The 15,525-nt window shown below is 36.3% G+C and overlaps 2 protein-coding genes across 4 annotated transcripts in view; one reads left to right on the forward strand and one right to left on the reverse strand.

The window, feature by feature from the left end:
- The first annotated feature begins 3,102 nt into the window (after positions 1–3,102).
- The window catches only part of FNBP1L (formin binding protein 1 like), a 66,169-nt gene continuing 53,746 nt past the window's right edge, over positions 3,103–15,525 (forward strand). For all 3 annotated transcript variants that reach the window (XM_021689995.2, XM_044914564.1, XM_021689993.2), the window contains exons 1-2: positions 3,103–3,150; positions 13,627–13,742. In XM_021689995.2, coding sequence (XP_021545670.1) covers positions 3,124–3,150; positions 13,627–13,742 — 143 coding nt within the window. In that variant the 5' untranslated portion in view covers positions 3,103–3,123. The remainder of the gene's footprint in view (positions 3,151–13,626; positions 13,743–15,525) is intronic.
- Positions 6,299–6,792, reverse strand: LOC110580321 (40S ribosomal protein S24-like). The gene has a single exon (XM_044914565.1). The coding sequence runs from the start codon at positions 6,786–6,788 to the stop codon at positions 6,396–6,398; it is 393 nt and encodes a 130-aa protein (XP_044770500.1). The 5' UTR covers positions 6,789–6,792; the 3' UTR covers positions 6,299–6,395.

A 15,525-nucleotide genomic window follows, 5' to 3' on the forward strand; every position in this document is an offset into this window, starting at 1 on the left:
GGCAAAATTTCATTCTTTTTTAAGACTGAATAATATTCCAGTGTGTGGGTGTGGGTGTGGGTGTGGGTGGGTGTGGGTGTGTGCGCGCACGCGCGTGCATATCACATCTTCTTTATCCTTTCATCTATCAGTGGATAGTTGGGCTGCTTCCATAATTTGGCTATTGCAAATAATGCTGCAGTAAACATAAGGATGCATGTATCTTTTCAAATTAGTGTTTTTGTATTCTTTGGGTAAATACCCAAAGTGGAATTACTGGATCATATGGTAATTCTATCTTTAATTTTTTGAGGAACCTCCATACAGTTTTTCACAGTGGCTGTACTGGTTTGCATTCCCACCAGTGGTGTACTAGGGTTCCTTTTTCTCCACGTCCTCACCAACACTTGTTTTTGTGTTTTGGTTTTAGCCATTTTGATAGGTGTGAGGTGATATCTCATTTGTGGCTTTGATTTGCATTTCCCTGATGATTGCCGTTGAGCATCTTTTCATGTGTCTGTTGGCCATCTGGACGTCTTCTTTGGAGAAATGTCTGTTCATGTCTTCTGCCTATTTTTAGTTGGATTATTTGATTTTTTGGTGTTATGTAAGTTCTCTGTATATTTTTGGATACAAACTCTGTCAGATACATCATTTGCAAATATCTTTTCCCATTCAGTAGGTTGCCTTTTAGTTTCCTTGATTGTTTCCTTCACTGTGCAGAAGCTTTTTATTTTGATATAGTCCCAATAGTATATTTGTAATTTTGTTTCCCTTGCCTCAGGAGACATATCTAGAAAGAAGTTGCTGTGGCCAGTGTCAGAGAAATTTTTGCTTGTGCTCTCTTCAAGGATTTTTATGGTTTCAGGTCTCACATTTAGGTCTTTATTCCATTTTGAGTTTATATTTGTGTATGGTGGAAGTAAGTGGTCCAGTTTCATTCTTTTGCATGTAGCTAACCAGTTTTTCCAACACCATTTGTTGAAGAGGCTTTTTCCTGTTGCATATTCTTGCCACCTCCTAAAGATTAATTGACATTATATAATTGTGGGTATATTTCTGGGCTCTCTGTTCTGTTATCTGTGGGTCTGTTTTTGTGCCAGTACCATACTGTTTGATTACTACAGCTTTGTAATATAACTTGAAGTCTGAAATTTTGATACTTCAGTTTTGTTCTTTTTCAAAATTGCTTTGGCTGTTCAGGGTCTTTTGTGGTTCCATACAAATTTTAGAATTATTTGTTACAGCTCTGTGAAAAAAGCTGTTGGTATTTTGATAGGGATTGCATTAATGGACATTTTAACATTATTGTATTAAAGGCATTATTATAAAGCATGGAATATTTTTCCATTTGTGTCATCTTCAATTTTTTTCATCAGTGTTTTATAATTTCCAGAGTACAGGTCTTTTACCTCCCTGGTTAAGCTTATTCCTAGGTTTTTTGTTATTTTTGGTGCAACTGTAAATGGAAAATTTTTTTTGTTGTTTTTTCTGCTGCTTCATTATTAGTGTATAGAAATTAATGGATTTGTGTATATTTTGTATATTGAGACCTTAATGAATTCATTTTTCAGTTCTAATAGGTTTTTGGTGGAGTCTTTAGGGTTTTTTATATGCGGTATCCTGTCATCTGCAAATGTTGACAGTTTTACTTTTTCCTTACCAATATGGTTGTCTTTTATTCTTTTTTCTTGTCTGATTGCTGTGGCTAGGACTTCCAGTACTATGTTGAATAAAAGTGGTGAGAGTGGACATCTATGTCTTGTTCCTGATCTTAGGGGAAAAACCCTCAGTTTTTCACCATCAAGTATGATATTAGCTGTGGGTTTTTCATATATGGCCTTTATTATAATGAGATACGTTCTCTCTAAACCTACTTTGTTGAGGGTTTTTATCATGAATGGGTATTGTACTTTGTCAAATGTTTTTTCTGCATCTACTGAGATGATCGTATGGTTTTTTCCCTTTATTCTGATGTGAATGTATCATGTTGATTGGTTTGCAAATACTGAACCACCCTTGCACCCCAGGAAATAAATTGCACTTGATCGTGGTGAATGATTTTTTAAATATATTTGTTGGATTTGGTTTGGTAATAGTTTGTTGAGGTTTTTTGCATCTATCTTCATCAGAGATATTGGCCCATAGTTCTCTTTTTTTGGTAGTGTCTTTATCTGGTTTTGTTATCAGGGTAATGCTGTCTTCATAGAATAAATTTGGAAGGTTTCCTTCCTCTTCTATTTTTTGGAATAGTTTGAGAAGAACAGGTATTAACTCTTCTTTAAATGTTTGTTAGAATTTACCTGTGAAACCATCTGGTCCTGGACTTTTGTTTGTTGGGAGTTTTTTGATTACCAGTTCAATTTCATTGGTGGTAATTGTTCTGTTCAAATTTTTTGTTTCTTCCTGATTTAGTTTTGGGAGGTTATATGTTTCTGGGAATTTATCCATTTTTTTCTAGCTTGTCTAATTTGTTGGCATAAATTTTTAATAATATTCTCTTATAATCCTTTGTGTTTGTGTTGTTGTTATTTCTTCTCTTTCATTTCTGATTCTGTGTTGTGTATAATTTGAGTTCTTTCTCTTTTTTTTTTCTTTGATGAGTCTGGCAAAAGATTTATCTATTTTGTTGTTCTTTTCAGAGAACCAGCTCCTGGTTTCATTGATCTGTTTGTTCTTTCAGTTACTATATCGTTTATTCCTTTTCTAACCTTTATTATTTCTTTCCTTTTACTGGTTTTAGATTTTGTTTGTTCTTCATTGTCTAGCTCCTTTAGGTGTAAGGTTAGGTTGTTTGAGATTTTTCTCACTTTTTTTTTTTTTTTTTTGAGATTTTTCTCACTTCTTGAGGTAGGCCTGTATTGCTCTAAATTTTCCTCTTAGAACAGCTTTTGCAGCATCCCAAAGATTTGGAATGTTGTGTTTTCATTTTCATTTGTCTCCATGTATTTTTTTATTTCCTCCTGATAACTTGGTTGACCCATTCATTGTTTAGTAGCATGTTATTCAACCTATCTATATTTGTGTTCTTTCCAGATTTTTTCTTATGGTCGATAGCTAGTTTCATAGCATTGTGGTTGGAAGAGATGCATGGTATGACTTCAGTCTTTTTGAATTCAGGATCATGTCTTACCATATATCTTCATGAGGACCACTTCTGTTGAATTCCAGGTAAAGGTGTTTAACTGCCTATTCAACATATCTTGGATATCTAAGGATATCACAAACTTAACTGCCTAAAACCAAAACTTTTGTCTTCCCCTTGACCACACTTGTTTACTTAATTGCCTGTTTAGTTCAAAGCAAATTTATTCTTCTAGGTCATGGTGCTCAAAATTGATGTCTCTCTTTCACAACCCATACTGAAAACGTCAGAAAATTTTGTTGCCACTGCCTTCAGAATATATCCAAAATCTTACCACTTTTCACTCTGCTCTTCTACCCTGGTCCAAGCTAACCTGATTTCTGGTATGGATTATTGCAGTAGCCTTCTCCAAAAGTCTCCCTTGCCCAGAATAATTTTTTTTTTTTTTTTAATCAACATAGAAGCCAGAGTGATCTGTTTAATAATCTGAGTCGGGTCACGTTAGGCTTATGCTCAAGAACCTCCAGTGTGTTTTCATCTCAATCAGTGTTAAAGCCAATGTCCTTATGGTGGAAGATAAGGCTTGTGCAATCTCCATACACTTCCCATTTTAACTTCTACGCTTCCCTCTGTTCATTCATCTGTGGCTTGCTTATTCAGCTTCTTACTCTTCCTGGAATACATCAAGCATATGCAGGCTCAGGGTCTTAAACATTTTAACAACTACACCTGAAATCGCACTCATTTTTCAGGTAGGCTGAAACACTAAGGCTGTGGATGGTTATCCAAAGTAGTAAGCAGGAGGGCAGAATAAAAGCACATAGGTGTTCATGGTAAAAATAGAGTTGGAGAATGAGGAATTATCTTCTGATTGTGTCTTTTATTCAGGTAGGAAGCAAGGTTATTGGCTGAGAGTGAAATGGATAGAAAATCGTGTGAATTTAAACTGAAAGAGGGTATAAGATAGTTGGCTGGGATAATGGGATGGGGAATGGGTTCAGGCTAAGTAGTATTTAAGCCTTTTGGGTTGATAAGCACACATTTCAAAGTGTGACCAGTCAGTGTGGTTGGTTGGTTGGTTGGTTCTTCTGCCTGTCTGTCCTTCCTTCCTTCCCCCCCCCCCCACCTTTTTCCAGCAGCATGAGGAAGGGTTGGTAAAGAGTTAAGTATAAAACCAGGGTTGAAATTTGACAAAGCAAGAGAGGGCAAAGACAGTATAGGCTATTTGCATGGAGTGATTACAGTGATGGCTTATGGAATCCAAGCTGTGTCAAGATGGAAATGCAGATAGGAGGGGGATGAGCAATAGAAGTAATTTGTCAGGATCAGTGGATTGAGGTCTGTGTGGGGTCAAAAGTTACTCTCCCTGGGGCGCCTGGCTAGCTCAGTCAGTAGAACATGTGATTCTTGATTTCCGGGTCATGAGTTCAAGCCCCATGTTGGGTGTAGAGCTTACTTTAAAAAAAAAGTTACTGGCCTTGGGGTACTGGAGTTTGTGAGTTGGCAGACAGGGTTAGCCATCTGAGAATGAGAGTCTTGAAATTTATTGGAGGAGGAGATGTTGTAGTTATTGCTAATAACAATGGGGATGACCATTGGAATGAGTTGCTGAGATAGAGTGGAAGAGAAAGTCATGAGAAGAAAAGTAAAATAATGTGCTGTAGGGATTGGAAATATTATCTGTATAGATTTTGAAGTCACTGAGAGCTTAATTTAAAATTTAATTGAAAATTAAAACGTAATAGGTAAGTTTTCCAAATATACAAGTTTTTTATCTATTTTTTAAAGAACGGGGGCACCTGGGTGGTAGCTCAGTCGGTTGAGTGGCTAACTCTTGATTTCGGCTTAGGTCATGATCTTGGGGTCCTGGGATTGAGCCCTGCATCAGGCTCCTTGCTCAATGGGGAGTCTGCTTGAGGATTTTCTCTCTCTCCCCCTCTCCCTTTCCCCACCACTTGCTCTCTCTCACTCAAATAAGTCTTTTTAAAAAAAAAACAACAAAAAACCACAAGGAAACAAATCCAAATAATTATTTAATTTAAAATTAAAATATCCCTGTTTACTTTGGGGGTAGATGTTGTTGACTCTGAATTACAGATTGATTTTTTAGCTCCATGAGACTTAAAAAAAGTTTCATTCCAGTTTCGTATGAATCCAAGAATGAGAAAAGTCAGTTGTGTTAGATCTTAAAAATGTTTTTGGTAGTACTTTGGTATTCAGAAGTGCTGGAGAAACTTTGGCAGAAAACCAGAGCTATAGAGTAAGCCCAAACTAGGACAGCAAAGTCATTATTCTGGTTTTTAGTGAAGAAAGTTGGTTTTTTTTTTTTTTTTTTATAAATAGTGTGACCCTTGGTGCTTTACCAAAAGTACTTTACTGGGACTTCATTTGGATGCAAGGCTATGTCAAAGTAATTAGAAAAACAAGGATTGAATATAAAATAGTGACTTCTGAAAAAAATTACATTTTGTGATACATAAAATACTTATTTTTAAATTGCATTAAAGATATAATTTTATAGATAAAAGTAAGGTGACTGAGTAAATTTAGTATTTATTATCACACATCACTATACAGTAGAACCAGTAGAACCTTGGAGCAACATGTAATTCATTTGATTTATGCTGAATAGTGTGGACATTTAGTTGGTGTTGATGCCAACTTTAATTTAAAATGTTTTCCTTGTGTTCCCAAATGAAAAGGTAAAATAACTTTAAACATTTTACAGAATTAAAAAACAATACCTGAAGGAAACAAAGTAATAGCTTTCTTGAATTTAAATATAAGATAACATTTAATTAGTGCATACCACTGAGGGGAGAGAGCACATTTCACAGAAGCTGTGTAAGAACGAATGTGTTGGAAAAGGAAGTGAGGGGTTAATGAAGGCAAGGAAATGGAAGAAGTTGGACTCTGCTAGTAATCTAGAGTAAATCCATAGAAATAAGAGCAATGCTAGAGGTAGGAAGAATGGGGGAGTAAAGATAAATTGCCTGTTTTGATAACTGAATATTATTTATTTGTAATCCATAGGTGGTTTCAGAATACTGCTTAATTTCACTTCTTTGGCTTGTTTTGAGCATTTCCTGACATTTTCCACTATATAGTCCAAGGTATTTGCTGGCATGGACTGGGGAAAAATGTGATCTCGGGCTTTGAAACTAAAGGGATTAGAGGGTTTTACCTGTGAATACATAAGGCTTTATGATTGATTCTTATTTTTTTTTTTTCACGTTAACATTCTTAGTTTATTGATCCTCTCATGAAAAATCTGCACAACCAGATAAAGCCACTGTAGCATCTTTACTCCTTCTGTTGTCCAATCTCCAGCTCACTTTTTGCCAGCACCAACATTGGCTTTTGCAGTCCCCCTGACTTTCTTCATTCTGTTCTTGCGTTCCTTTCGCTGTTTTCTTGATGTCTTTTTCTTCTCATACAGGCCATGTCTTGCAAGTCTGTGTTTGGGTTCATTTTTCTTTGCATAATCCAAGGAATCATATATCATGCCAAAGCCGGTTGTCTTGACACCACCAAAATGGGTTCTGAATCCAAACACAAATATGACATCTGGTGTGGTCTTGTACATTTTGGCTAGTTTTTCCCGAATTTCTGTCTTAGGTACTGTTGCCTTTCCGGGGTGAAGAACATCAATGACCATCTGTTTCCGCTGAAGTAGTCGGTTAGTCATGAACTTCCTGGTCCGGATAGTTACTGTGTCATTCATGATGGCGGCCTGATTCTTATTTTTTGACTTAAGAGTTTTCTGCTTTATTTTGTGTTAGTAAAAAATTAGCATTCCTCGATGTCCAGCCATGTTCTCTCATGCTTTTGGAGTTGTTCTGACCACTAATGATATGACTGCTCAAAAAGGCTGAACAACTTACCAGGGATCTTGTAAAGAGGGTTTAAATAGTCAATGTGTGTTTGTGTTAGGCAGTTTCTAACTTTGAGATTTTTTAATTTGTTCCTTTCATGGTGCTCAAAGCTCCCCAGTGACCCAGAAATTTTTTTCAAACCATCTATTTCTTTCCTGGTGAAAGAAATGCATCATTTTTAGTAATAATATTCATAACAGTTACTCATTTGGTTATTAAGAATATAAGACTGGCAATGATTTTAGAAGATAATCTTTCTAGCCCCATCCCATTTTGATTGCTAGCCAGCTATGGGCAAATCACTTAAGCATTCTGGGCACCAGTTTTTATATTTGTTTGGAGTCTATGATATTTATACTGTTTTTAAATGTATTGTAATTAATATATCTAGTTGAAAACCCAGATAGGTTATTCAATGGATTAAATAAAATTTATCTTTAAAATAAAGTGTTTCTTCTGCATTTTAAGTGTCATAACATTAAATCTATATTTGACATAAATTCTTATTTACAGTTTGTGGATTGACTGAGGCAAAAAATCATTCATAATGTGGGTATATATGTAAAAGTACTTAAAATTTTCTATTTTAAGACTTCTGTTTTTCAGAGGTACTTTTTTTCAATTCAGATTTTTTTCCCCAAAGTAGTTATTAAAACAGAGAACTTTGTTTCACTTTCAAACATGTGTATCTTGCCTTATCCTGCCTTTTAATGCTGATTGGTATGTTTTTTTAGCTGGCCTTTATTTGGGATCTATTTACTTAATAGGTATATGAAAATCTTAGTTAAACATAATTAACTCAATTATTTGGCTGTCTAATTTTTTACTTGTACAGTTGTCCAGTGATATTTTTGAATATTTAAAAAATAAGAGATGAAAAATTTTATCAGAAGAGATTTTATAGGTTGTAACTTAACCTTCAGTAGCTGAAAAATAAAATTTTACTATACTTTCTTAATATTCTGATTGGGCTTTAATACTTTTGTTACGGCGACCAACTCTAAAAATACCTTTTGGTGAGTTAATGTATATAGTCCAAGATTCTGTTCAGTGGAATTATAACATAAATTATTTTGAGTATTGGGGCACCTGGGTGGCTCAGTCGTTAAGCGTCTGCCTTCAGCTCAGGTCATGATCCCGGGTCCTGGGATCGAGCCCCACTCGGGCTCCCTGCTCGGCGGGAAGCCTGCTTCTCCCTCTCCCACTCCCCCTGCTTGTGTTCCCTCTCTCGCTGTGTCTCTCTCTGTCAAATAAATAAAATCTTTAAAAAAAAAATTATTTTGAGTATTGGAGGAAATAGGAATGACACTTTTTAAGCAGTTTGACATAGGTCTTAGATACGAAGTTCTTTAGATTTAATTTTTCTTTGAGAATCCTGAAAGAGCTTGAAAGAGACCTGGGGGATATGTAAATTTGGACCAGTATTCTTAATTTAATTTGGAAGGTGATTAACTAAAATAGAAAAGTAGAATTCTATGTGGATACAAGAGAAGGTAAAGATCACAAAAAGCAGTAAGACCATATAGTAGATTAGGGAGGACTTGATATAGGTCAGATAATAATGCATAATTTAAAGCAAGGGTCTTCAAAGTAGAGCATACAAGATGATCCACTGAGATAAGGAGAAAAGAGCTTAGAATTTTTACTTATATATGTTATCTAAAAAAGAAGAACTAGGGGCTAGTCCAACTAGGGTGGCTCAGTCGTTAAGCGTCTGCCTTCGGCTCAGGTTATGGTCCTAGGGTCCTGGGATCGAGCCCCGCATCCGGCTCCCTGCTTGGTGGGAAGCCTGCTTCTCCCTCTCTCGCTGTGTCTCTCTCTGTCAAATAAATAGATAAAACCTTAAAAAAAAAAAAATGAAAAAGAACTGTAACACTTTACTAGTATTTATTTTTATTTTTATTTTTTTTAAAAGATATTATTTATTCATTTGACAGAGACACAGCGAGAGAGGGAACACAAGCAGGGGAAGTGGGAGAGGGAGAAGCAGGCTTCCCACGGAGCAGGGAGCCCAATGCAGGGCTCGATCCCAGGACCCTTTGACCAAAGCCCCCCTGAAGATTTAATCTTAATAGTAAATGATTTGAACAGTGTTTTATGAAGAAATCATATAACCAGTGATACAGCAGTGCACTGACTGGAATTTTAAAAAGGAAATGGGGATATGGTTGCAATTTATTCACTTCATCATTTATTGGTAAGCAAAAAAAGTGAAGCCAGAAGTTCACAGGATATTACAGCATATTTTTATTATGGTCATTTATAAAAATGGTCATTATTTATAAAAATAATGCCTTTATAATACAGTAGATAGACTTTTTATAGTATCTTCAAATGAAATGGGGAGGGACCACTGAAAATCTTTGTTTCACACAGGTTTGTTATTCATCTCCTGGGTGTTTCAAATTTGTTGACCATTTCTTTTTTTTTTTTTTTTTTGAGATTTTATTTATTTATTAGAAAGAGTGAGTGAGAGAAAGAGAGCACAAGCAGGGGGGAGGGGCAGAGGGGAGAGGGATAAACAGACTCATCCCTGAGCAGGGAGCCTGATGTGGGACTTGATCCCAGGGCCCTGGGATCATGGCCTGAGCCGAAGGCAGACGCTTAACCGACTGAGTCACCCAGGCGCCCCCGACCATTTCTTTAATAAGTGGTGGTTAGTAATACGCTTTCTTAGCAAGTATTTTTGAGAAAATTTAATCTGTTCCTTCAAGATAAGGAACATTTTATTTTATTTTATTTTAAGATTTTATTTATTTATCTGAGACAGAGAGAATGAGAGAGACAGAGAGCACATGAGAGGGGGGAGGGTGAGAGGGAGAAGCAGGCTCCCCACCGAGCAGGGAGCCCGATGCGGGACTCGATCCAGGGATTCCAGGATCATGACCTGAGCCGAAGGCAGTCGCTTAACCAACTGAGCCACCCAGGCGCCCAAGATAAGGAACATTTTAATAATGAGTGAATAGCTACTTTTCCAAAGAAGTTTGAACTGTGGAGAAAGCATTTTGATGATGAATGTTTGGGAATGCTTCCATCATTATATAACTTTGTTGCTGAAAATGATGTGTGTACCTGCAAATATTCTATCTGTAGTACCAATAGGTGTGTGTGTGTGTGTGTGTGTAGAGAGAAAATAAGAGAGATTGGTTTATAAGAATTCAGTCACATGATTTTAAAGGTTTAGCAAGTCCAAACTCTGCAAGGTAGGCCCAGGGAAGAGTTCCAGTTGCAGTTCTAGCCCAAAGGCAGTGTGCTGGCAGTATCCCTTCTTGCAGGATAAAGGTCAGTCTTTGTTCTGTTAAGGCCTTCAACTGATAGGATGAGACCCACCCACATTACAGAGGGTAATCTGTTGTATTATAAATGCACCAATTTAAATATTAATCTCATCTAAAAAATGCCTTCACAGAAACATCCAGGATAATATTTGGCCAAATATATGGGCAACGTGGCCTAGCCAAATTGACACACAAAATTACATCACAGTTTCAGTGGAGTTTGAACTTACATGTTAAAAATACAAAGATGCAGTGCTCTCTGATTAGTTAGTAAAAATAACAGACTAACATCAAGAACGTTTATTAGCCAAATTTTAACACGAACTGTTGCGTATTAGTGAATGAGATTGAAAAAGGATTTGGAAAGTATTGTCAGTAGTGAATTTTTTTCCACTTAGATCTTTAGATCTTTGTGAGGTGTCTTTTGTTTCTACAACTATGACAGCCACTAAAAACTAAATGTCGCAGTTTGGAACCAAGGGTTTAGATTTCTTTGCCATTAAATTTTTTTTTTTTAGGATTTATTTTAGAGAGAGAGAGTGCGTGTGAGTGCATGTGTGGGCAAGTGGGGTGAGGGCAAAGGGGGAGGGAGAGGGACAAGCAGACTCTTCACTGAGCTTGGAGCCTCACTCAGGGCTTGATCTCACAACCTGAGATACTGACCTGAGCTGAAATCAAGAATCCAGTTGAGCCACCCAGGTGCCCTGCCATTAAGTATTATACCAAGATTTTAGAAATAATGAAGCATATTTAATTCATTGATCTCACTAAAATTGTTAATATTTTAAAAAGTCATGGCCCAATGACTTTTGTTTGTTAAATAAATTTAAAAAACTATTTAAAACTAATATTTACCTCATTTTCATTTTTTAAGATTTCTATTTCTATGGATTTCACAATTACATAATTTAATAGTATAGTCTATATAATTTATAAATAAACACATATAATGGGGATATTTGTTTAGATTTTTTACTCATAAGGGTCTGTAATTTTAAAAAATTGAAGATTTTATCTAGAAGATAAAGAGCTATTAATGTAAAATTTGATGAAGAAGCTGGTGGGAAGAAGCCTTTAAAGCATTTTGGGAAAATGAAGGGTGATTGCTTTAGCTTCAGACTTGTCCTTTTTGGGGGAACGTATTTTGTTGAGAGTTTTACAGTTTGAAAGGGAATTTAATTTATATTAGGAAATATTAATAATATGCCAGTTAAGTTCACTGGGCAGTGCATTCTCTTGCTGTTTTCAAGTCTACTTTAGAAGCCAAATGATAATGAAAAAGTTGCGTGAAAGAATAGAATTACAGTAGTAATACCAAACTGTGATAACCAGATGAATTCTATTTCTGCTGTTTAGGTAGAATTTACCTTTACAAGTAGAATTTTTAAATGATTTAAGGTAGGGAAAGGGATAAAAGGCAAAGACTTGGAGATGATTTATTTGTAAATAACGAATCCTGTTAAACTATGGGTGATTTAGAAAAAGAACAATTAGGTAATAGAAAGGGATGATTTTTGAACATTTTATCAACATTATAGACTTTTGTTATGGGAGAGGGAGAAAGCACCAAGTTATTCATCAATCTGGAGATTATTCTTGAAGGATAGGAAATGATGGTTTCTTAGGCAACAGGTAGAAAGGAGTATCATTTGAGGATTGAAAGAGTTCTTCAGGACAATGATACTTTGTGATGTATTAGTATCATGTTTACTGCATTGTAGAACACTTAGTAACATCATCATAACCCTATTGAGGTGTGTGTCCGGACTCCCATTTTAAGATGGACAAAGTTTAGAGAACTTTGGTAACTTACCCACATCTGGGCAGAATTTGAACCCAGGTGTATTTGATTTTATTTAGCTTCATTGGGTGCCTGCTACGGTGCCAGGCATGGTATTTACGCCTTTGGAGTTCAGAGTTGAATAATACGTGGTTTCTGCCCTCAATAGAGTATGGCAAGTAAATAAGATAGTAATTTTTTAACTTCTGCACAGCAAAGGAAACAGTCAACAAAACTAAAATGCAACCTACGGAATGGGAGCAGATACTTGTAAATGACATATCCCATAAACGGTCAGTATCCAAAATAGATGAAGAACTTAGAAATCTCAACACCCCAAAAATGAATAATCCAATGAAAAAAATGGGCAAAAGACGTGAACAGATATTTTTCCAAAGAAGAACTACAGATGGCTAACAGACACATGAAAAGTTGCTTAAAATCACTGATTATCAGGGAAATGCAAATCAAAACTATGGTTATCACCTCATACTGTCAGAATGGCTAAAATCAACAACACAAGAAACAACAGGTGTTGGCGAGGATGTGGAGAAAAGGGAACCTGGAACCCTCTTGCAGTGTTGGTGGGAATGCAAACTGGTGCAGACACTGTGGAAAACAGTATGGAGGTTCCTCAAAAAGTTAAAAATAGAACTATTCTATGATCCAGCCATCACACTACTAGGTATTTACCCAAAGAATACAAAAATACTAATTCATAAGGATACATGCAACCTGATGTTTATAGCAGCATTATCTACAATAGCCAAATTATGGAAACAGCCCAAGTGTCCATTGATTGATAAATGGGTAAAGAAGATGTGTGTGTATACACACACACACACACACACACACAAAGCCATAAAAAAGAATGAAATCTTGTCATTTGCAACAACCAGAGAGTATTCTAAGTGAAATAAGTCAGAGAAAGACAGATATCATATGATTTCACTCATATATGGAATTTAAGAAACAAAACAAGCAAAGGGGGGAAGGAGGGAGAGAGAGGCAAACCTAGAAACAGACTCTTAACCACAGAGAACAAACTGATGTGTTCCAGAAGGGAAGTGAGTGGGGGATGGGTGAAACAGATGATGAGGATTAAGGAGTGCACTTGTTGTGAAGAGGCACTGTGTGATGTATGGAAGTGTTGAATCACTGTACTGTAGAACTGAAACTAATAATTACATTGTGTGTTAACTAATTGGAATTTAAATAAAAACTTAAAAGATAGTAACTTTTGGGAGCCTTGGAGACCCAGACAGTCTGAGAATTTAGGGCCATTTTCTGGAAGCCATAGTGCCTGAACTAAATCTCAAAGGAGGAGTAAGAGAAAATTGTAAAAAGGTGACCAGGGGAGGGTGTTGCATCCAGGGGAAACCACATATGTAAGGCATTTAGACATAAAGTAGTGTGAATTATGCTAACAAGATTAGCATTCTAAGAAATTTAGCATTTATAACGTATTTCTCTGTAGATCTTAAAGGATGAGGTGGGTAGAGACCAGAAGAGCCTAGATTTTTTTCCTTTTTTACCTCATTGCCTGTCTGAATAAATATCAGAAGCTGATTAAAATATTTGTGGATAAAATTTTAGACTTTTCAATGTGTTTTTACCTTCTTTTTCTAGGATCAGTTCGACAGCTTAGACAAGCATACACAATGGGGAATTGACTTCTTGGAAAGATACGCCAAATTTGTTAAGGAGAGGATAGAAATTGAACAGAACTATGCGAAACAATTGAGGTAAGTTTAAGTTTTTTCAGTTTTCAGAAATGAAATTACATTTTTAAGTAGTTGAGTATTAGATAAATGTAAATTCTGTGGGGTTTTTTTTGGGTCAGAATTAGATTGAATTAGGTAACTGATTTTTTAAGTGATCAATTTAATTATTAAATCATTGCTAGTACCACAAGGAATATTGGCTAGCTAGATCATGAACAGACATCATTCCAGAAACATCTTAAAATCCTAAAATCAGGAAGCCAAATGCTAGGAAAAAGAAATACCTGAGTAATACAGTTTTTCCCTGTAACTTTTTTGCTTTAGTAATCTTTCGAAAGCATTGACGATTTCTTCAGTTTCTCAGATCTTCAGCGTTTCTATAACTTGGAAATCCAAGTGTGTTGAGCTGCATTTCTGTCAAAAATCAGATATATTTCACTGATGAAAGTGATGTTGGAGTAGGTGTTAGAAGATAATAGTTTTAAAGGGAAAATTTTAGCCTTAAAACAAATGGAATTTATCTTAAGATTTTGTTCAAGTGGAAAATCATTGTTAGACTACAATTTGACAGTTTTTGCTAGAACTTAATAAAAATGGTGCTTGAGGGGCAGAGAGAGAGAGAATCTCAAGCCAGCTCCGCACTGAGTGTGGAGCCTGACACATCTCGATCTCACAACCCTGAGGTCAGGGCCTGAGCCGAAACTAAGAGTCATCGCTTAACCAGCTGTACCACCCAGGTGCCCCAAGTTTCCAAGTTTTTCAGTGGAAATGAGAAGAAATAGAGACAATGCAGTGATGGCAGTATGAAGTGACAATAAAGGAAAAGTTTAACATATTATAAAAAATGGATGAAAACAATGTTTCCAACCTAAAAGTACTTTGTCAGTAAGGGTATGATGAAAAATACTATGGAATATGCAGTTTAAACAAATCAGGTGTAGCAGGATAAACTTAAAAGGCTATTCAGTCCCTCAGTGTAAAAAAAGCAAGTTGTAGAACTGAATGTACAGCAAGATCTCCTTCTTGTTCACTCAAGTTTGTGTATACAGTTATATATAAAAATTGTATGTATTCTGAAGAGATCTAGAATACACCCCAAATTATTTTACAGTGGTTATCCCTGGGGGATGGGAGTGAGGGGTTGGTAAGGGAGGAAACTTAAAACACTTTTTACTTAGACTTTTGAATTACTGAAGGTTTTTCAATGATTGTATATTATTTTTATAGTTTAAAACACTTGTTTTTGTTTTTGTTTTTGTTTTAAGATTTTATTTATTTATTTGAGACAGAGAGAATGAGAGACAGAGAGCCTGAGAGGGAGGAGGGTCAGAGGGAGAAGCAGACTCCCCGCTGAGCAGGGAGCCCGATGCGTGCGGGACTCGATCCCGAGACTCCAGGATCATGACCTGAGCCGAAGGCAGTCGCTTAACCAACTGAGCCACCCAGGCGCCCCTAAAACACTTGTTCTTAAGCAAAGAAGATGATATACTTCAAAAGAAAATTCTGTCACAAATTATAAAATAAAAATTGGTAATTTATAAGGTGAACTTCAGCAATCTGAAGTTTTTTTTTTTTTTTTAAGATTTTATTTATTAATTTTTTGACAGAGAGAGACACAGTGAGAGAGGGAACACAAGCAGGGGAAGTGGGAGAGGGAGAAGCAGGCCTCCCGCTGAGCAGGGAGCCCGATGCAGGGCTCGATCCCAGGACTGTGGGACCATGACCTGAGCCAAAGGCCACGCTTAACAACTGAGCCACCCAGGTGCCCCAGTCTGAAGTATTTTAACTATCTAGAATGTCTCTG

The sequence above is a fragment of the Neomonachus schauinslandi genome, chromosome 4 (assembly GCF_002201575.2).
Source record: "Neomonachus schauinslandi chromosome 4, ASM220157v2, whole genome shotgun sequence".
Lineage (NCBI taxonomy): Eukaryota > Metazoa > Chordata > Mammalia > Carnivora > Phocidae > Neomonachus > Neomonachus schauinslandi.